Source organism: Strongylocentrotus purpuratus, unplaced genomic scaffold (assembly GCF_000002235.5).
Source record: "Strongylocentrotus purpuratus isolate Spur 01 unplaced genomic scaffold, Spur_5.0 spur5_scaffold_5, whole genome shotgun sequence".
NCBI lineage: Eukaryota > Metazoa > Echinodermata > Echinoidea > Camarodonta > Strongylocentrotidae > Strongylocentrotus > Strongylocentrotus purpuratus.
In genome coordinates, this window is record NW_022145611.1 from 4,409,936 (window position 1) to 4,433,431 (window position 23,496).

A 23,496-nucleotide genomic window follows, 5' to 3' on the forward strand; every position below is an offset into this window, starting at 1 on the left:
CGTTAGCTTTACATCGTTTTAGTATCGTAACTGTTAAGTAACGCAAACACTACTCTGCAAAATCATTGGCTACTAAGCGTACGTTATTGTTTCCTTAGTGATTACGTTACTAGTTAAGTTTATGGCGGCGATGGCCTTCCATATACTAATGCTTACAAACGTCCTCGTGTACTAGTACACAGTGGCGTACGCAGGATTTTTTCAAGGGGGGGGGGGTTAAAATTGGGTCAAAAATTTCGCAACGACTCGGGGGGGGGGGTCCCGAAATTCGAAATTTTGGCCCATCGACATTCCGTTCCGTTGGGGGAGGGTAAGGTCATCTTTTTTAGGTCATCTTTAAGTTTTTATTTAAAAACAAAAACAAAACACTCAAAAGGGGGGGGGGTATCCCAAAAACATACACATAACAATAGATCAAGGGGGCGTTTAACCCCAACCCCCCCCCCCCCACCCTGCGTACGCGCCTGCTATTACATGTGAATAAGAGAAAGTACGCACGCCGCACGTCTGTGAAGTAGGGAAAATGCAAATTCATATGACCACTAGTCTTGGTGCCAATATATGCTACCATTTTATTTGGACTTCTGGATTTTGGAGGCGTCTTGGTGTTTTTGTTTTTTGTCGTCTAACTTGTCTCGGATAAGATTATCAGTATGGTATGTTATTATGTAATTAAGATCTGTTGAATTCAAAGACATTAGTGAGTGTCAGTGCAGTGAGTGTTGAATGGTATTTAGATCACAACATGACTTAAAAACTAGAAATGCAATCGTGTCAGAACGATGTGCGTGCAATGACGCCGTGTTTCTACGTGTCAAACGAAAGAGCTTCTCTCGGACTATCCAGAGCAATTTGCACGAAGTCTGTAGCTTCTGTGATATTGGAGATAGGTAGGGCGAAAGAAAGGCATCAACAGTGACCTTGATGGGATGGTACTATGCCTACGAAGTTTGAAAGAAATTGGGATAGGGGAACGAACCTAGAAAGGGCTCGCAAGCACTGCGTGCACAAACCAATGGGATTTGGTGCATGTTTGACATTGCAATCAAGTTCGTTCTGGGGGCCAAAAGCGTGAACCCGATATGCCCCATAGACAATGCGTGTAATGAATGGGCGGAAAACGTGCAGATCTGTATTATGACCGGAGTTAAATTGTTTTTTCTCTCTCTCTTTACGTCTCTTTATGGGCCGTATTTGGTATCATTAGAAAGAGAATTTCATGGTTGTTATTGTAAACCACTCTCTTTTTTTCTATGATAATCCTATCGAAACACGTGATGTAAAATAGATTTATAGGACAAAAAGGCGTCTTAAATGGCCCCCTTGACCAATTTAAAAAATCCGGCCAAGAGGTGCCCTGCGTATTGGAACTCGGCATGTCACTGCAAATTTTCAAGGAAAAAAAAGGACGTTTAAGGGGCGAAAAGCAGTCTGAAAAAATGACGTCATAGCCGAAACGTGTTAGGTTCGGGCGGAAACTCGGCGGAATTCGTGTAGTGATCTTTGTTCAAATGCGATTTACTCACAATTTTCTGTGTGAACATATATAATACTTGGTATCATCCGAAAGGGCACTTCATTGCGGTCAGTTTGACACCATTGTTGACTGCGCGCAATGTATTGCGCGCATTGAACGCGCTATTACGTAATCCATAGTAAATTCATCATTTTTGGCGATAACTTTGCGCTGACATATTTGAATTTTACCAAACTTGGTAAACAGTTGTCACATATATGGATACATATGTCTGCAAAGTTTCATTGATGTAGGTATAACGATCGCCATTTTAGAGCAAGTTGAAGTTATTTCGGAATTTTCTTGAAAATGGCGAATTTGGAGGGCAATTTTCTCAAATTTGGTCAGTGATAGGGTATATAATTTTGTATATGGCTGGAAAGGGCATATCTTCAAGTATCTAAATCCAAAAAAGGGTACGGGTTTGCCAAGCCATTATGGAGATACGGCCACAGACAGAAAGCCAATTCCCAGAACTTTAGAGGGCGCTATTTATGTTGTGCAAAGCCATTGGAGCGTGAAATTTGGCATGGCTATGTGCAATTATGAGATAAAGATACTGTGAGATTTAAATACAAAACGGAATTTATATGAGAAAGTTATGGTAGTTTTAGATTATTTAGGGGTCCATTTTTCAAGAACTTGAGAGATTTTTGACGGAGTCGGTTTTAGATTTGAATTTCGAGTATGAAGATGGCATTTTGAAGGTCAAGTCATTTGTCGCAGATGAAAGAACATCTCTCGGACTATCTAGAGGAATTTGATAGAAGATTGTAGGATCTATGATAGTAGAGATAGGAAGGAAGATATAAAGGCCTTAAAATGGACCAGAAACGGACAAAATGGCGCCTGGACGGTCATGCATGAGTGATTTCGAAAATCGAAGAATGTAGTGACCTTGATGAGATGTTAGAGACTATGCCTATGAAATTTGAAAGGAAAAGGACATGAGGAAAGCACCTAACTAGGAATAACAAGCACTACGTGCAAAACGAATGGGATTTTTGGACGATAAGGAAAAGGAGGAAAAGGAGAATATTAATGGGGCAGAATGTGAACGAAAACAAGGCAATGACGAAGGTCGTCATTGCAAAAATACGTAGAACTTACTTACTGAGGCGGCGAGGGTACCTACAATGTACCAGCACAGCACAGCTGCAGCCTGGCTGCCCCGCCCCGACAGCGTCTCTATTACGGAAGGTAATATTTGAATATAGACCCTATGAATATTTGCGTTGGTACGGTGAGGTGGAGATCAAATTCAAAATTAAATCGGCCAGATTCTGGACTAAATTAACCAGTATATCGCAATGATTATGGAGAAGTTACGACCTGGGTAGTCATTCGTTTACGGTAAGCCTCCCGATTTTGTCGCAATATCACTTATTTAAAGTAGACTAAACTTAGCTTTGCATTTGTAATTTTTGTATGAAATCTCATATTTGATAAATTATCGCATCAGATTCTGTGTGCGTGCGTATCATGAATATTGATGACTAGCGCATGACGTATAGGTCCTATTGAGCCAATCAAATGCAGCGACAGGATAAAACCTTACGGGGAAAAAAAGACACGCCCCGGCACCGGCAGGTGCTGAGCTAGCCCGAATTTTCTGTCTCTTTCGTCCGTTAAGCCTCTTAGGGTACGTTTATGCTCAATTTTAAAGGCAGAATGAGCGATTTGAAACGCTCATCGTAAAGGCTCATCGTAATCGCAGTTCCACGGTGTATTGTTTATGCTCACTTCTCTGGCTCCTCCAGGCACGATTCTGGCTCAGAGCCTTCTCCTTCATCTTTTTGTTCTTGTACTTATTATCATTTCTATCATCAGTTTAAAGTTGTTAATATTATCATCATTATTATCTTTAAAAGTTTTTTTGCTTATCTGTCTGTAAATATTACTACTTTAACTCATTAATTTTATACATGACTGTCCGGGACCCCACTTGAAAATAAGCTCTCGAGTTTGCGTGGGCTATCCTGTTCAAGCTGACTTCATTTTGATCTGTTATTCTTGTATATTGTTGTATGTTGGAAGCTTGGCGAATATAAATCAATCAATCAATCAGGAGTATATTCCTCGTGGTGTAAGTCCCGTCCTTTGGGAAATTTGATGATCTTAACTCGCAAGGGGAACTCGCACCACGAGGAATATATCAACAGTTTTATCGTGTTTTAAGTCAGATTCTTTTGATATTAGCGATAAACTATAACAGCAAATGTTCATTTAACACCTCTAGGTAAATTGAATATGATCAAAAATATGACCCTAAACACTATAAAACTGTCTCTATATTCCTCGTAGTACGAGTCCCCCTTACGTGTATAACAAAAAGTTTTTTAAAAAGGAGAATTTTCTCACGAATTATGAAAAAAGAGCTCTTACCCCCTCCCCCCCCCCCCCTCCCCCGCTTATTCACCGGCTGGCTGAGCCACCGCTAAAAGTCCCCTCCAATATTGGCTAATAAAGAAGGGGAAAAAATAGTGCTCTTACAATATTAAGCGAAAGATAATCATAACTTTTGGCTGCCTTACCGAATAGCTCAACAATATATTTCCCTGTTTTTTTTTAAAGATAGTTTTTGAGCATCATTTTAGTGAATAGAAAACCGTTTAGAATGCGAAATTCGATTGAAGTTCTCTTACGCACACTTTCCTCCGTGAAATGCATTTTTAAAAAAAATCGTTTTCGAGGGTTGCCAATGAAAAATGAATAAACAGTAGAAAGAGACCCTAAATAAAGAAATAAACAGCTTGGTCGGTAAGGCATTAAATTCAAAAACCCGGACAGCTTTATCTTTATTATCCATATAAATAACGTCTATTATCACTCTCAGATGGAAGATAATACCAATACGAAATGCATTAAGCACGTCTAGACATAAAGGTCGAATCATCAACTTTATTTTTCTTATTCTTCTTTTACATTTCGAAGCGTTGCATGGGATCTTAATCCTGTCTTTGTACATACATCAATGCCCCCATTTAAGCATACTTTGAATCTGGTCACGCTCCGAAAAGTTCGTGGCCTAGAATCTTGTTTCTTTTGATGATCAAATAAAGAAAGCACCCTTTATAGATCAGGGAGAGTGTAAAAAGAAAGCACACAGTAGGAGCAGTGCAATTTAAATATCAAGGGATGGATTAGAGTTTATTTCTAAAAAGAGTCCTTTCATTTCATTTAAGAAATAACCTCTCTTTATATCTTAGAGACACTTTCTCTTGAAAGTCAAATAATCTCGAGAGCATCTTGAGGCTCCGCCCCGGAACCCCCGATAGGGGCTTTGCCAGTCCCCTAAAGCTGTGTCATATTGTACGGATCCATTAGAAAGCAAAATAATTCGTATATATATATGTATACATACATATATATAGATATATATATATATATATAGTTCTCCTTTGCACACTTTCCTCTGTGAAATGCATAATAAATTCGTTTTCGAGGGTTGGCAATGAAAATAGATAAACAGTAGAAACAGACCATGATTAAAGAAATAAACAGCTTGGTCGATTTGTTTTGAAGCATTATCTTCAAAAACCCAGACAGGTTAAACTGTATTATCCTTAAAATAACGTCTATAATCACTCTCAGATGGAAGATAATACCAATACGAATTGTATTATGCAACGTCTAGACATAAAGGTCGAATCTCAACTTTACTTTTCTTATTCTTCTTTTACATTTCGAAGCGGTGCATGGGATCTTAATCCTGTTTTTTCTACTTACATCAATGCCCCCATTTAAGCATACTTTGAATCTGGTCACGCTTCGAAAAGTTCGTGGCGTAGCATTTGTTGTTGTTGATGATTGTTTTCTAAAAAAAATTCAACATGTATATGAAATATGTTTCCCAATGAAATGTCAATCAAAGAAGAAAAAAGATTTGAAAAACCTTGGTTCAATGAGGAATTAAGACAGCTGAACAAAAAGAAAAGCTTATATTACAAGAAATAATTGAATAATCGTACTGCGTATAGCCTTGCTGCATACCAAAAGTGTAGAAATAAGTTAACAAATTGAATTAAATATGTAAAATATAAGTATTTCAAACAAGGTTTTGTAGATGCTAAAGGTGATACTAAACAAACATGGAAAATTATAAATGGTCTTTTAGGCACAAAGTCTAAGAAAAATGAAATTCCGAGTACTTTACAATATAATAATGAAACCATTGATTATGATACAGATATATGTGAATCTTTTAACGAATACATTATCAATATAGGTCCAAAATTGACATCAACTCTTGATATTCCTACTGGCGATTTTAAACAGTATCTGAACAAAATGAATCTACTGCTTTTTTTTTTTATTTTTTTTTTACTCCAGTCACTCCAAGAGAAATAATAAACATTGTAGATAAATTAAAGAGTAATAAATGTAGTGGTTTTGACAGTGTTGATGTTAAGATGGTTAAAAGAGTTATACATTTGATCTGTTATCCATTATGTGCAATATTCAATTCTTCATTGGAAACTGGGATCGTACCAGATCAGTTGAAAATTGCTCAAATTATTCCTATATTTAAAAGTGGTACTAAAACTGAAATGTCCAATTATAGACCTATATCACTACTTCCAGTATTCTCTAAGATATTAGAAAGAGCTGTGTATAATTGATTATATTCCTGTTTGAATCTGCATACTATCTTGAATAATTCACAATTTGGTTTTCGAACAGGCCACTCCACATTCTCTGCTTTAGCTGATTTTACATGCCAAGTTTCTCAAGTTTTTGACAAATCGGAAGTCATGATGGGATTGGTTTTAGACCTCAGTAAAGCCTTTGATACTCTAGATCATAATATTATACTTGCACAATTATTCAATTTTAATGAGGTTGATCTTCAGGTGAATAATCATGAATTCCAACGTGTATCTGTAAACAAATTCCTCGGAATAGAAATTGATTCTAAGCTTACATGGAATGAACACACTGGTGCTGTCTGCAACAAGATCTCAAAAACTACTGGCATTCTAAACAAACTTAGATTTCTACGAAAATGTGTTTTAAGAACTTTATATAATACTTTAATTCTTCCTCATTTATATTACTGTTCTGAAGTATGGGCCATGACAAACCAAACCAATCTGAATAGGATACTCAAAATGCAAAAGAAAGCCATCCGGGTAATTTCAAATTCACACTACAGAGCTCATTTGAAACATATATTTTATAAATTAAAGCTTCTCAATGTATTTGATATCTGTAAATATTGCTCCGTTTAGTCTCATTTCACAACGCCCCCTATCGTCAGAGCATGGTCAGAGTCAGCAGCCTAACATGTTAGCCTATGGACGTTTTTTTTGTAAATCGTTAAAAATTCATTTTTTGTTTAAACGAAAAGCACATCCACCCCGACGTACGTTATCACTAGCTCTTTCATTGGAGCCCTCATGTCTCATTGACTTTTGAAAGTTCACCCACCGTAATTTTTCAAAATAGGTTGTAAGCTCGTCATTGCCTATAATACACATGTGCAACAAGTCTAACTTTGGACTCAGTTTGCCAAGCGATTTGAAGATTATAGGTCGAGCACACGAAACATAAAAAGCATGAATTATCATAGATCACTTCTGCCTATTTCATTATGTCCATTTCATCCAACCCTCACCGTAATTTTTCAATTTAGTAAGAGCAAACATTTAGCCGAGGTAAGCAAAAACCTGAATATTCATGACACACCATGGACTATTCGGTACCGTTATTAACAGAGGGGTGCAATCGGTCATCACGTCAAACTCCCCTAATTGCCACCAAGTATTTCATATAATTATATAGTTTGGTATGTTTCTTTTACTCACTCATGAAGTATTGAATATCAATGATGGTTTAAAGAAATGTAAAAGAAATTTTAGTTGATATTTATTAACAAAGTAATTTATATTTAGCAAAGGAATCTCACATACAAAATTACTATCAAGTGTCGTCTGCTACGCCGATTGTCGCCCGCCCTCGTTAAAGGCACATATTTATCGTTTGGACTGTAAGGTATACCAGGGAGATTTGTATTTTCCTGCAGTACAACGTATAGCAGGAAAATGTTGTATATGCGGATCCTTTAATGATTACGTAATGGAATTGGCGAGGCGGTATGGTTTGAATAACTTAGGCAGGTAAAAGTTATTGTATTGAGAAGGAAAGGAATGTTCAGAAAGGCATAGAGAGGGAAGTGGGCGTGGTAGCCATTCTAGCTTTGCACCTACATCAGTACGAGAATACACCCGACGGCGCGGTGGCCTGTACTTAAAGCGCGCGAACACATCACACCCAATGGCATACACCCGGTACCCTGCAACACAGTGGAACATTCTAAGAAATTAAAAAATTATCTACAAAATGGACCTCTTGAATCATCTGAGAAGTAACTTACCCTATTCTGATGACTTCAATGAATGTCAAGATAACAATGGCTGCTTTTCCATCCAAAAATAAAACTAGTTTGCAATTAGAAATAGTCAATTTCTCGATAACTTCACAAAATATATTTGCCGCCGCATTCAATATGACGTCATTGACAGCTGATTGGCTAGTTTGGTAGTGACGTCGAACGAGCTATGTTTGTGCTGCAGTGATCGAGCGAGCGAAAATGAGACAATCGGAGCAATATGCTCCCAATTTTTTAATTATTAATAATTATTGCCAATTTTATATTGAATTAAAGTGCCGTGTAAACGTTTTACTTAAATTACACATTTGCTTATTATATGAATTTCAAAATAATTTAGAATGTAACAAATTTAATACCAATTTAATTTACTGGATATATTTGTAGGAATAATGCATTATTACCATCACTCAATTTAGGTTTACTGTCTCTCTCTTTCTTTCATTATCTTTCTCAATTTTAATTGTTGAACAATACGTTGATGTCAGTTGATATATGATTATTGGTCCTGTGAAGTCCTATGTACCTTATAATTAAGTTTAAATGCGATTGCTCTTGAGTGTTTTTTTTTTCTTTCTTCTTTTCATATCTATGTATTTAAAGTGTCAATTTATACAGTTTTATTGTACAAAGTATATATACATATAACTATGTTGTGACCCATTTATATGCCTGCCTTTTTTACTGTATGAAATCCAACTTATGGTTGCAATAAATGAATGATTTAATTTAAAAACGAGTATACAGTATAGTCGTGATACAGGCCCCATGTTCGTGTTGTAGATCATGCAACGCCGCTGCGCGGGGTCTGTAGTAGTCTCGTATAGTTTGCTCGTGATACAGGCCTCGCAACTATATCACGAGAATGCCCATTTGGTACCAGGTATACTCGTGATATATACTAGTATAGTAATTAAGTTAAAAAGCAAATATTGCGGAGCGATTAAAAAATTGAGAACGAACATGCACGTGGTAGATATGATAATGCATATCTGCGATCACGACTGCATCACCGATCTCTAGCTAGCTATAGCATAGAAATAAAGATCGGTTAGCGCGCTGCATGTAATTTCTATGACATGCAATGAGGGGTATGATTGGTTAACATTATTGTGTTTTACTTACGGTACTAAATTAGATAGGCAATTGCGTTGATGAAAACTAAAGAGCTTACGTTGGTAAAATAATGTTAAAAATTAGTATACGTTAGCTTTACATCGTCTTAGTATCGTAACTGTTAAGTAACGCAAACACTACTCTGCAAAATCATTGGCTACTAAGCGTACGTTATTGTTTCCTTAGTGATTACGTTACTAGTTAAGTTTATGGCGGCGATGGCCTTCCATATACTAATGCTTACAAACGTCCTCGTGTACTAGTACACAGTGGCGTACGCAGGATTTTTTCAAGGGGGAGGGGGGTTAAAATTGGGTCAAAAATTTCGCAACGACTCGGGGGGGGGGGGGGGGGGTCCCGAAATTCGAAATTTTGGCCCATCGACATTCCGTTCCGTTGGGGGAGGGTAAGGTCATCTTTTTTAGGTCATCTATAAGTTTTTATTTAAAAACAAAAATAAAACAAAACACTCAAAAGGGGGGGGGGGGTATCCCAAAAACATACACATAACAATAGATCAAGGGGGCGTTTAACCCCAACCCCCCCCCCCCCCCACCCTGCGTACGCGCCTGCTATTACATGTGAATAAGAGAAAGTACGCACGCCGCACGTCTGTGAAGTAGGGAAAATGCAAATTCATATGACCACTAATCTTGGTGCCAATATATGCTACCATTGTATTTGGACTTCTGGATTTTGGAGGCGTTTTGGTGTTTTTTTTTTGTCGTCTAACTTGTCTCGGATAAGATTATCAGTATGGTATGTTATTATGTAATTAAGATCTGTTGAATTCAAAGACATTAGTGAGTGTCAGTGTAGTGAGTATTAAATGGTATTTAGATCACAACATGACTTTAAAAAAATACGTAGAACTTACTTACTGAGGCGGCGAGGGTACCTACAATGTACCAGCACAGCTGCAGCCTGGCTGCCCCGCCCCGACAGCGTCTCTATTACGGAAGGTAATATTTGAATATAGACCCTATGAATATTTGCGTTGGTACGGTGAGGTGGAGATCAAATTCAAAATTAAATCGGCCAGATTCTGGACTAAATTAACCAGTATATCGCAATGATTATGGAGAAGTTACGACCTGGGTAGTCATTCGTTTACGGTAAGCCTCCCGATTTTGTCGCAATATCACTTATTTAAAGTAGACTAAACTTAGCTTTGCATTTGTAATTTTTGTATGAAATCTCATATTTGATAAATTATCGCATCAGATTCTGTGTGCGTGCGTATCATGAATATTGATGACTAGCGCATGACGTATAGGTCCTATTGAGCCAATCAAATGCAGCGACAGGATAAAACCTTACGGGGAAAAAAAGACACGCCCCGGCACCGACAGGTGCTGAGCTAGCCCGAATTTTCTGTCTCTTTCGTCCGTTAAGCCTCTTAGGGTACGTTTATGCTCAATTTTGAAGGCAGAATGAGCGATTTGAAACGCTCATCGTAAAGGCTCATCGTAATCGCAGTTCCACGGTGTACTGTTTATGCTCACTTCTCTGGCTCCTCCAGGCACGATTCTGGCTCAGAGCCTTCTTCTTCTTCTTTTTCTTCCTGTACTTATTATCATTTCTATCATCAATTTAAAGTTGTTAATATTATCTTTAAAAGTTTTTTTGCTTATCTGTCTGTAAATATTACTACTTTAACTCATTAATTTTATACATGACTGTCGGGGACCCCACTTGAAAATAAGCTCTCGAGTTTGCGTGGGCTATCCTGTTCAAGCTGACTTCATTTTGATCTGTTATTCTTGTATATTGTTGTATGTTGGAAGCTTGGCGAATATAAATCAATCAATCAATCAGGAGTATATTCCTCGTGGTGTAAGTCCCGTCCTTTGGGAAATTTGATGATCTTAACTCGCAAGGGGAACTCGCACCACGAGGAATATATCAACAGTTTTATCGTGTTTTAAGTCAGATTCTTTTGATATTAGCGATAAACTATAACAGCAAATGTTCATTTAACACCTCTAGGTAAATTGAATATGATCAAAAATATGACCCTAAACACTATAAAACTGTCTATATATTCCTCGTAGTCCGAGTCCCCCTTACGTGTATAACAAAAAGTTTTTTAAAAAGGAGAATTTTCTCACGAATTATGAAAAAAGAGCTCTTACCCCCCCCCCCCCCCCCCCCCCCCCCCCTCCCCCGCTTATTCACCGGCTGGCTGAGTCACCGCTAAAAGTCCCCTCCAATATTGGCTAAAAAAGAAGGGGAAAAAAAGAGTGCTCTTACAATATTAAGCGAAAGATAATCATAACTTTTGGCTGCCTTACCGAATAGCTCAACAATATATTTCCCTGTTTTTTTTTTAAAGATAGTTTTTGAGCATCATTTTAGTGAATAGAAAACCGTTTAGAAGGAAATTCGATTGAAGTTCTCTTACGCACACTTTCCTCCGTGAAATGCATTTAAAAAAAAAAAAAATCGTTTTCGAGGGTTGCCAATGAAAAATGAATAAACAGTAGAAAGAGACCCTAAATAAAGAAATAAACAGCTTGGTCGGTTTGGTTTAAGGCATTAAATTCAAAAACCCGGACAGCTTTATCTTTATTATCCATATAAATAACGTCTATTATCACTCTCAGATGGAAGATAATACCAATCCGAAATGCATTAAGCACGTCTAGACATAAAGGTCGAATCATCAACTTTATTTTTCTTATTCTTCTTTTACATTTCGAAGCGTTGCATGGGATCTTAATCCTGTCTTTGTACATACATCAATGCCCCCATTTAAGCATACTTTGAATCTGGTCACGCTCCGAAAAGTTCGTGGCCTAGAATCTTGTTTCTTTTGATGATCAAATAAAGAAAGCACCCTTTATAGATCAGGGAGAGTGTGAAAAGAAAGCACACAGTAGGAGCAGTGCAATTTAAATATCAAGGGATGGATTAGAGTTTATTTCTAAAAATGAAATGAAAGGGTGTTTTTTTTTATTCCAAGAGTCCTTTCATTTCATTTTAGAGATAACCTCTCTTTCCCTCCTACATTGTTATGTAACTAGTCAAGTTTGGCCCCATTTAAAACTCAATGATCTATTACATTAAATTAATCATTAAGAATCATTAAAAATAATCATTGAATAACAAGGAAGAGTGGTACAGGGAGTGCGTTTGGGTATTTGGATGGCGGCCTCAAAAAAAAGAAAAAAAAATCTTAAAGGTAAAGACCAGTATTGGAAACGCCCCAATTTCAAAAAATGAAATGGAAGCTCTCATTACCAATCATGTGAAAGAATATGTTTTGACTAATACATGATGATAACAAATTTGCCGGGAAACCGCCTACTAATTCATATATTTGGTAAATTTGTTTCTCTCATGGTCTGTGAGAGATATAGGGTAGTCCCATATACATCTTTCTGTGTATAGTGCTTGTAACTTTACGAAGAATGGGCCAAATTTCTTATCATTTTGATGATTCCAGAACCTTGCAGATGCTAGATGCTAGATGATCAACCTTTTCTGATCGATTCTACAACGTTTCTTTCACAATGCAATCGCATGACCATAACTGGTCTTTACCTTTAAGGTAAACCTTAAAATGAAAAAGTGTTCAAACGATCTTTGTGTATGAGTTCGTGAGTGTGTTGTGCAAGTGTATATATATATATATATATATTGTGTGCGTGTGTGTGTGTGTTGTGCGCGCGCGTGTGTGTGTGCGCGTGTGCGTGCGTGTGTGTGTGTGCGTGCATGTGCACGCGAGCGTGTTTGTTTGTATGTGTTTGTATTTAGTGTTAAAGTCAATGGGGAAAAAATTACAGGGTCAATGAGAATACATGGGTCTTCAGAATATTGGATTTTTTTTTTGATGGTGTAAAACGTGTACAAAATGAATGGAAGTTTTTTTATAACACGCATATCAATGGAGAAAAAAGGGAATATCACGTGTACAAAATGAATGGAAGCTATTATTATGGAGAACGGCTGACTTATAACACGCGTGTCTATGGGATTTTGACATATTTAAATTAAATAGATATTTTTCATTTTGGACTTGTGTGTTGTTGTTTTTTTAGCAAAAAGTGACTTACAACACGCGTTTCTATGTGAATTTTGACATATTTAAATTACATAGATTTTTTTTCAGTTTGGACTTTTTTGTTTTTTCTAGCAAAAAGTGACTTACAACACGTGTTTCTATGTGAATTTTTACATTTTCATTTTCACTTAAAGATTTGTTAGGAATTGTTGACGTTTTGAATATTGGATGGGTATTTTTAGAATTGTTAGCTTTTTCATGCTGAAGTAGCCTCCTGGGAACTTTACTCTACCTTTGGCTTTGGCATTTTACTGTCCAGAGCGGATGATTCTAATTCTACTTGTGACCAAAATTAAGGAAAATGCGCTAGTTTATTACAGGAGTGATAGAGCTTTGCTCATCTTCCTCATGTTCCAGTTGATTTTGAACTGATATGGCACATGCAATATCATCTACATTACAAAAACGTTGACTCCTGACCGGGGTTAGCATAGTAATTCTAGTGATGGTCAGGTTGAGGTAAATTATGGAATACAGAAAAGACTGATTTTGTGTTGCCAATTTGAAGCTAACTTCACGAAAAAAAAGAAGGTGAGGGTAATGATGCTGAAAGATTGCTCTATAGTTTGATGCATATTAATAATTGATATAGAATTTTTAATTTCTCTTTTTAGGCAGCGAAAATAAAAGTGTGTGACTTGGACCCGGAAGTAAAATCGCTGGTTAAGAAGTTTCGTTTGAGAAAGGAGAAAACCGATGCAGCAATAGTATGTAAGTATGTTGCTATAGCCACCACTGGATGTATATAATGACACACTGTACCAAATAAATGACTTCAGTAAAATATCCCTGTGTTGGGCGTTGGGGTCTGCATGTTTTCCTTTTTTTGCAGGCTAGCTGGAGTACGCAAGTGGCTGCAGGAGGCTGTTGGACATGTCCAATACAATCTGCATGTTTGGCCGTGTTATGTGATGAACTTGGTGACTCATGCAGCCATTGCAAGTATGTGTTCAGTCCTACGTCCAGGAGCTGCACGTTTGAAATGTAACCAGATACATGTATGTGTATGTGTCTAAGATTCTCTTTAGTACAGAGCAAATGGGAATGAACCTTGCAAGATACACCTTTAAATTGCCAATTTGTGTTTGACCATGATAAGCTGTTTTACCCATCAGCGGCAATTGCAAATAATAGATTGGACCTGTTTCAGGTAGTACTTCTCACAGCATACAGTTGTATTCTGGAAAGATAATACATAGTGATGAATTTGGTAAAAAATTTGCATTTCTTGGTGCATATTGTTGATTTTTAAGACAAAAATATGGACTTTATTCTCGCTATATCCTCCCATTCCTGTCTCAAGAAAATTAGAGGGTATTATCTACAAACTCCAGACTCAGTTATGCTGATTTCTTTTGATTGATAAGCATGACTTTGATTGGTTTGAAAGCCTGGCTACTTCAAGCAATCAAAACTTCTGCTTTCATGGTATTCATTGTTTGAAGTGATAAGATATTAGACAAGGCTGTGGTTTGAAGCTCACAAACAGTTTTAGTCAAATAAAGAAAATTGAAACGAAATGTGTCATTTATAGTATTCTCAAGGTTGTTGAAATTGTGATTTGAAGAAAAGAAGGTATTATTATATTCAATTTTTTCTTCTTTAAACAAAACTCAAGGTCATGTGTGATTAAAACTTGTTTGCATAGCTGGAGGTATAATGATGTTTTGCATTACCTGTAAAGTAACCCATCATTGAAAGGAAGGAATTTGCTATTTTGGTATAAAAAGTTAACATGAGGTTTGAAATTTGTGAAATTGAGGTCAAGGTGATTTAAATTGCATCGACCCTGATAGTTCTCCTTCATAATTATATTGTTCAAAAGATGAACGTGGAAGACATTTTCATACTTCATCTATGATTTCCAAGGAAATAGTGTAAATATCTGGAAAGATGCCAGACAACAGTTTCTTATATACTGATTAGATAGTGTTTTTTATTTTTTTATTTTGGTTGATGGGTAATTACATATTTCAAAATAATGGTACATTTTTAGCTATATATTTCACTTTTACAGATATAAATCTGCCTTAAGATTAAAGTTGAAAGAATATTAACCAAATCCTTTTCTTTCTTTAATTTCCCCCATGCAGTGAAAATAGACACTAGTAGGCTCATGGTAATTTTGGATGAGCAGTATGAGGTAAATATAAAGAGCACACTTTTCTCAGTTTTCCTTGAAACGAGGGATAATCTGGAAAATGTATCCCCCATTTGCAAGTCAGGGAAATGTCAGAGACTTTGAAAAGTATCACTACAAATTAGGATGTACAAGTTTTCCAAGAACCCATTCAAATGCAAGAATTGAATTTTAACACATTTCATTGGATGTTGGTGAACCTGTTCTTTTTAAATTTTCATGAAATGATGCCAAGGGAATTTCATTACTCCCCCCCCCCCCCCTCCATAGTCGCTCTCTCATATTATGTCTCCAAACAGAGTGTCTTCACAGGATGATTGACTTTGTTGGCTTTTTATGCTAGGTTTATATTATGTTCCCGCCGGCCATGGCAATCACGTTTCAGGCAACCTTGGATAAAACAGTATGGACGTGAGACATCGCGGAGAGACGGAATGGGAAAACGTGACAGGCCATGGATGCAGGGCCAGATTTTTAAACTGTCAAAAAAATTGCCACGGCAGTCACGGTGCGGATCAAAAACCTAGTAGGCCGAAGTAAAATGGATGATCGCAACAAACGTGACAGTACGTAATACAAAACTTGGCAAGATCTAACAAAACTTGAAAACGGAGATAAAATGGCCAAATCCCACAGCGCACTACGTTTCATGCAAACGGCCTGTCGGGGCCGCTGGCAACATAATTTTAACCTGGCATAAGTGTTGACAATACCTTCTTAATGATCTTGCAATTTTGAAACTCCATCAAGGAAACATCAGGGAAAAGTCTGGAGTCTTGCTGTTATGAAATTGTGGGAACCCTTTTTATAGAATGACTAGAATTTGGAATACTGTCTTGTTTTGAGTCACATGGTGTAAGCCATGTCAAAGTTGTGAGTTAAACTTAAGGCGCTTCTGGCTCTCAGCAGACATTGTGGTTCATCAGGGTTGGTGCTTATGTCCTTGAAACATGCAAAGTTTGTTTTTGCTGTGGCTTTCCTTTTTTGTGACATTTTAATGCCCTATGTGGACAAGAGCTCTATTCTTTATACTTCCATTTCAGATATTGAACAACAACAAGAAAAAAAAAAATCTAAATCACAAAGTAAATTCTAATTTTGTGATTTATGTCATGTCATGTGGTGGAAGATAACAAAAGGATGAAAATATAAAAGATATGCTAGTGATAAGACAGAGCTATGAAGTTGAATTGTTTTCGATACCTATGCTTTTTTAGAACATGACACCAGATGAGTTACAGGGAGAACTGCCTGAACATCAACCAAGATATGTACTCTATAGTTACTGTCTTCACCATGACGATGGAAGAATATCATACCCCCTTTGCCTCGTTTTTATATGTCCTCAAGGTGTGTATTCAGTCTACTTCAATCTATTTCATCCAAATGAAAATATAGAGTATTAGGAAGACTCTCATGGTTTATCATGTACGTCCTTGACTTTTACCTCCAAAACATGTAGGACAACTGCTCCCAAGGACACCCAACCCTCCTAAAAAAATGTTAAAAATATCCCTCCAACAAGTACTTAACCCTAATAAGGCCGGGGGGGGGGGGCATTATGCCCCCCCCCCCCTCCACGATTATTCGGGAACGCATTCGGGATTATTCGGGAACGCATATGGATGGCGCCCCGCCGCTCGCTGACTTTTTTGTTTCGAGTCTTGCGCATCTTTAAAAAAAAAAATGAAAATCGGACCTACAGTTACAAGGTCACGTGACCATTTGTCTTTGTATGTCAGCCCGAAAATCGCTCATTTTTGTGATTTGTGTACAAAACGTATGGAAATGTCATTTTTCCTAAAAATAGATCAAACATTGGTTATTGGGTCTTGTTTATAGTTTAGGGGGTTGTTTTGGGGTCAAATAGTTGAATTGTAGTAAGAAATGAAATTAAAAAAAAAAAAAAAAAAATACATAAGTTAAAAAACAATGAAATACATAAGAAATTATCAAAACAATAGATAACATAAGGAATGAGCTGGCTCTTCCAATTTTTTTTATCGTATTATTATTCCAAATGGTCTAATGAATATATATGGTGAAGAAAAATGCTTAAATATGATTAATAGATGATTTATGGGTAAACATGTGATTTTATGACCTTATTTGCATAAATTACCATAAATATGGAAATGAGTGAATTTTTCAAAAAATTGAAATTACCATACTATTCTTTACACTACACTTGACATGCATGAAAATTTTCGCGGAGATCGGCAGTTTCACGGCGGAGATCTTAAGGGTGGGCCATAATGCCCCCCCCCCCCCCGGCCGTACTAAGACCTCAAATAGCCCCGGCTTTTTAGGGTTAAAGACAAAGACCAGTTATGGTCATGAGATTGGATTGTGAAATCGATCAGAAAAGGTTGATCATCTAGCATAGATGTACTGCAAGGTTCTTGAATCATCAAAATGATAAGAAATTTGGCCCAGTCTTCATAAAGTTACAAGCACTGTACACAGAAAGAGTATATGGCACTACGCACACGTAGGCGACACGTGCGTTTTTATATCTCACATACCAATAGATAAACTAATTTAACAAATATATCAATTAGTAGGCGGTTTCCCGGCAAAATTTGTATCATCATGTATTATTCAAACCATATTCTTTCACATGATTGGTAATAAGAGCTTCCATTTCATTTTTTTTTAAATTGGGGCGTTTCCAATACTGGTCTTTACCTTTAAGGGACTTTTGAATTGGGGGGGGGGGGGTAGTTGCCAATGCGTTATGTCCATGGGATAGTTATCCTAGGGGTGTATTTGGCCTTTGGGGACAGTTCTATGAAAAAACTGTCCACAGGAACATGTAGTTGTCTAATAGCTGGTAAGTTTCAGATCGGGGCTTGAGAGGGGGGGGGGGGGTAGTCGTCTAGGGGGTAGTTGTCGTAGTTGTCGTAGAATCGATTGTATATTGAAAAATTAAAAAAATTAAATTAAAAAAATTGAAGACATTGTACAAGCATATGCATCTTGAATCATTTCTGATGTGTGTGATGGTCCTTATAAGCTAATGTTCGGTATGTGTAGATCAGTTTGTGTGAAGTTGTGCTACGGTATATTACAATAATCTAATAAAATTGGCATTAGAAGCTTAAAGGAAAGCTGAATAAGAAAACTAATTGTAAACAATATGGATATATTGCACATTTACATAAAAGTTTTCATCACTCTTCTAATAACGAAGAGTAGAGTTCACTCTTTGTGATCTGTGTTTTCTTTCATTTTATGTTAGGAACCAAACCAGAACTAGCAATGATGTACGGCGGTAGTTGTTTAGAACTTCAGAATATAATGGGTCTTTCGAAGGTATGTGTAAATACTGTGATAATATAGCCATGTCTTAGCTCTGGGTGGTGTTCTGACTTTGTTTTATTTTCAGTGGCGGATCCAGGAATTTCTTGCCGGGGGGGGGGGGCACCCGGTTGGAAAGAAAACATATATATATATATGTTTTTAGTCCCCCCCAAAAAATCGCAACGACTCAGCCAGCTGCTGAATAAGCGGGGGGGGGGGGGGAGTGGGGGGTGGGGGGGGGGGGGTGGGGGTAAGAGGACACTTTTGCTTTGTTTTTGGTCAAGACATTTTTTAATTGGGAAATTTGCTCCGTTGGGGGGGGGGGGTAAGGTCACCTTTTTAGGTCAGCCATTGGCATATTTTATTTATTTTCTTCGGGAAAAAAAAAAAAAAAAAAAAAAAAAATCGCATTTTTTTTTTGGCCGGGGGGGCACGACCCTTTTTTTAGTACATTTTGGGCGAATTTAGGGCTGATTTTAACATATTTTTTGTTGGCCGGGGGGCACGTGCCTCCTATGCCCCCTCCCCCTGGATCCGCCACTGACTTTTTAATAATTTTTTTGATGGTTTGAATTGGCATAACAAATTTGAAATTGTAACTTTTCATAGGTGTGTGTGCAGGTAGGCTCGGTCATCTATTGGTAGTCATTTACCAATGATGTGCTTAAAGTTTAGAACTGTTATGACAAGTAAAATAAAGATGAAATGATTTTCAGAATATAGCCTTTTTCTATATTTTACTTATAATTGTGTTTTTCATTCTAACATTCATGTACATGTTCACTGTATTTCACTGAATAATATACAAGTAAATTGCATTTTAATACCATTTTATTACTCAACTTTATTTTCTTTTTCTCCATTTTCTTATCTCTCTATTTGCAGCGCTCTGAGTTGAGGGAGCTGGAAGAATTCACAGAGGAATGGTTGAAAAAAGAATTAGAATTTTGTTAATAGATTTTGTAAGACATTCCATTTCATTAAATATTTTGGACGGATACTTGTTTTGTTTATCCATATCTATTAATTCAAGTTACATATTAGTTAATAATACACTATTATAATACAAATATATTGTGAAATATTTTGAAAGGAAATTTTGTTAGGGTGTATACAAGGAAGAAAGAGCTTACTTTTCTTGCTCTGAGAAATCTTTTTTTTTCCTTCTTCTTTTTGTTAAATGTTAGCAGATCAAATTGATGCATATCTTTATACTGTCATTGAATTCATCAATTTTACAGAATATTTCATTCTATTAATTGATAGAAAGGAGTGATGGATTGCTTAACTATGGTAAACATAATGAAACTGTTGGGTAGAAAAATAAAAAACCGATTTTTGTGTTTTGCCCACATTTCTCATAAGAGGGATTCAAAGGTCCGTACATATATCAAAGACAGCAATATTCATGTTTTTAATTCAGGCCATTAGCTTGCAGTTCCTGTGTTTGATTATTAACTGTCGAATACTGCTGTATAATCCATTTGATCTTGTTTTTTAAAATCAAGAATATCAACTTGATTTTCCTAACTGAACAGCCCAATCATTCCATGGTCAGGACACATAATGTGAGCATGGAGCTAATGTACATCCTCCTCAAATTTCTGTATATATCATGGAAACTTGCTGAAAAGTACATAGTTGTGATATTTGTTTGTATCTTGCAGACATGTCATTATACATATGTAGTCAAGAAAGATTTTTGTTTATGTAACTGGGCATGTAACAAATATTTATTCATCACTTATGCATGTATAAGAGATTACTGTATATAAGATACGTATAGAGAACATTGAGAGACTATGTTGTGTGTTCAAATTTGATACACCTTTTCATTCTTCATTCTTATATCCTATTTTCATTTATTATCTATTTGTTGAATAAAGACGTATATCTTATATATATGTTTTAGTGTATTTTTATATTTTGGATGATCAATCATGTTATCTTGTGGAATGATGACTACAATTTTTCAGAAGAACCAATTTTAAGAAAAATGTATACAAAAACATGTATATATTTTGCTCTGCCGCAAAATTTCAAACTACTTCTTTTTAAAAAAATTGCCAATTTACACTCTAAATGTTATAAAATATAGATGAACTCTAAATATGAAAGATAAAACCAAATTCTGACTTGTCAAGGCACTTGTACATGTAGACACATGCATGAGTAGGGAAGGCAACTTTGAATTAACTTTTCTTCTTATGCTCTTCAACCCTTAAATATACGAATGTCTCATAGATTTTTATTTTTGTATGTGTGCAAATGATAGCAAAGTCAGTATACTTATTTTTTCAAAGTATATATTATTAGTCCCCTTTATACCTTTATTTTACTTTTGTGTTTTACTTTTATTTCTGTTCTCTTTTCTCTGCTTGCAGAGGACATCACATTTTTATTCAAACTTAATTCAGGCTCATTTTTCTGCCTACACTCTTCTCTGTAAGCATAGACTCTACTTGTGTGTTCAGAGTGACAAATAAGTGACAACTATGTATTAAAGTCGAAATCGTTATAAGTGTGAACATTTTGCAAATAATCATGGGCCATACCGCTTAGCCTATGTAAACTTAAACAAGTGTTGCATTTTAGCTAACAAATTAATTAAAGTTTTTAATACTTTCCACTGCTAAATCTTAACTATAATCTCATTTTCTGATCTCTATACTGTCCTTACTGTATCGGGTGTATTCTTTATAAGTCTTCCACAACTTTCATCTTTCTACGTCAGATCATGAATGACTTTCCAATTTGTATACACAGCGAGCATGTAAATAGAAATATGAAATCTTGTAGTATATGTTGAGTTGGGTAAGAACTCTGGATGTGTATGTTTATTGAGTAAACAACAGTTTGTGTTGCATTTTGACTTTATTTGAGTTAAACAAGATACTTTATTGAGGTCTTTCAATTATTCATTTATCTGGATTCTCACATTTTGAAACATATTTCGATCAGCAATTATAGTAATATTAACTTGGCCTATATAGGTTTAAGGTACACGTATATGAGTATTAAAAGTTTGCTTATTCTGACGTCATATAAAGTCACATATTTTTATACTAGTTTTTGGAGCTCAATAATTTTAAAAGGATTAGTGAATGATAGATCAAGATGTAACTCTGTTAATGCAGTATCAATTTATGATCGTTACACTTAACAAATTTTATTGTGTATGTGATATATTTATTTGATATTTCATGAGCTATGTTTTGAAAAAGTTTTTTTAATGATCATGATATTTAAAGGTGATGAACATGGATAAAAAGGAGACTGAATGTGATTAGAAAACTTTACCCTTACATTTTTGGGCATCTCTACCATTGTTGATGTATACATTTGTCACTGTATTGTACGCCCCAATCATTTATAAAGTCATTTCCTCAAATTTATGAATGAGCTCTATGAATAATATCCTTAGATGAAATAACAAAGTATTTTCTCCCAAACTCTCAAATTGCAGTATGCATGCAGTAACCGATGACTAGAGAAAAGATTTCAGGTCCTTATTGGTCGAAAGAGACAAAAGTGCTCATGAGAGGATGCTATGGGGTGTGCTATAGTCTGCTGTTTAACTTGCCATATAAGGCTTGTTTTCCATATTCTTAAAGATATAAATAACTTGAATATGCTTGACATGTGAGGAGTAACAAATAATGTGCAAATCCATCAAGTCATGATTTTTTTTTAGAAATTAATAATAATTGATAATAATAATAATAGATCACATTTATAACGCGCCTAATACATTGTTTCTAGGCGCAGTGGTGCTGTTGTCCCAGCAGCCATTAAGTGAAGCAATGTCCTTACACGAAATAAAGCCGGGACGACAGCACCACGAATACACAATATTATTCAGTACAAAATTACAGTTTGTTACAAATCAATGAATAAATCAACTTAATCTAACTTAAATTGTGCTAAAGATGACTTATTTCATAACAAACAGTAGTACGACATCATTTATTTATGGTATGGATTTGAACAGATGGGTTTTTAACATTACTTTGAGAGTGGATGGAGAAGGAGCATATTGAATGTAGGACGGGAGGCTATTCCACAACTGGGGGGCAGCTTCAGAAAGTGCTCTATCACCGTATCTTGTTTTCACACGAGGGCCAGGAATTAGTTGAACGTGAGAGGAAGTTGAAGCACGCAAGGAGGGGGGTTTGGATTTTACAAGACTGGAAAGGTACGTGGGGCATTGACCGTTACGGATTTTAAAGGCAAGGAGAAGAATTTTAAATTGGATACGTTGAATTACTGGCAGCCAGTGGAGATTGCGGAGGATTGGAGTAATATGTTCACAAGGTCTTGAGCGGGTAACTAGACGAGCGGCAGCATTTTGGATACGTTGAAGAGGAACAAGGTTGGAGGGTGGCAAATTAACAAGGAGGCCATTAATTACAGTAGTCTAAGTGGGAAGTGACAAATGCATGTATCAGTCGTTCTGTAGTGGGTTTATCTATAAAAAAAATCCTAATTTTACCAATTTTGTGGATACCATAAGATGCAGCTTTACATACTTTCCTTATGAGCCTTCATATTGAGAGCAGTGTCTTTTTTGGCCGATTCAGAGGTACACAATTGTGTGTCATCTAAAACAAAATCTGTCAAGGGCTAGGGTTTACGAAACTGAGATGTGATGTGAAGTAATTCAGATTTGTCAATGTTAAGCTCAAGATAGTTTTTCTGTGCCCAACATTTCACATTACTAACACACTCTTCAAGATTTGTCAAGCTAACCGACCGGTGACGGGCTCAAGGATTACACACAACTGCGTATCGTCCGCGTATGTTACATGGTATATGTTTCTATGTCCATTTATTACATCGCTGAGCGGACCCTGGGGCACGCCATGCAAAAGAGGGAAATGGTTAAATATACTTTTGTTGATTACAATTCTCTGTTCTCTATGTTCAAGGCAGGGGCGTAAATCCGTACCGAGGAGTGGGGGGAT

The 23,496-nt window shown here is 36.4% G+C and overlaps 1 protein-coding gene across 2 annotated transcripts; it reads left to right on the forward strand.

The window, feature by feature from the left end:
* Positions 1-494: 494 nt before the first annotated feature.
* On the forward strand, positions 495-22,444 carry LOC100892742 (glia maturation factor gamma). 2 transcript variants are annotated; one of them, XM_030999033.1, is made up of 6 exons: positions 495-656; positions 13,704-13,800; positions 15,183-15,232; positions 16,447-16,579; positions 18,471-18,544; positions 19,418-22,444. In XM_030999033.1, exons 1-6 carry the CDS (start codon positions 654-656, stop codon positions 19,484-19,486), a joined length of 426 nt encoding a protein of 141 aa, XP_030854893.1. In that variant the 5' UTR covers positions 495-653; the 3' UTR covers positions 19,487-22,444. The 2 variants fall into 2 exon arrangements, with proteins under 2 accessions (XP_030854893.1, XP_030854892.1); XM_030999032.1 differs by lacking the exon at positions 495-656 and adding an exon at positions 9,641-9,782.
* Positions 22,445-23,496: the final 1,052 nt, after the last annotated feature.

Excerpts from the sequence above, each read along its gene's own strand:
- LOC100892742 (XM_030999033.1), top strand. Across the intron at positions 16,580-18,470 it reads CGTTTTTATATGTCCTCAAG|GAACCAAACCAGAACTAGCA; the intron begins GTGTGTATTCAG and ends ATTTTATGTTAG. Across the intron at positions 18,545-19,417 it reads ATATAATGGGTCTTTCGAAG|CGCTCTGAGTTGAGGGAGCT; the intron begins GTATGTGTAAAT and ends CTCTATTTGCAG.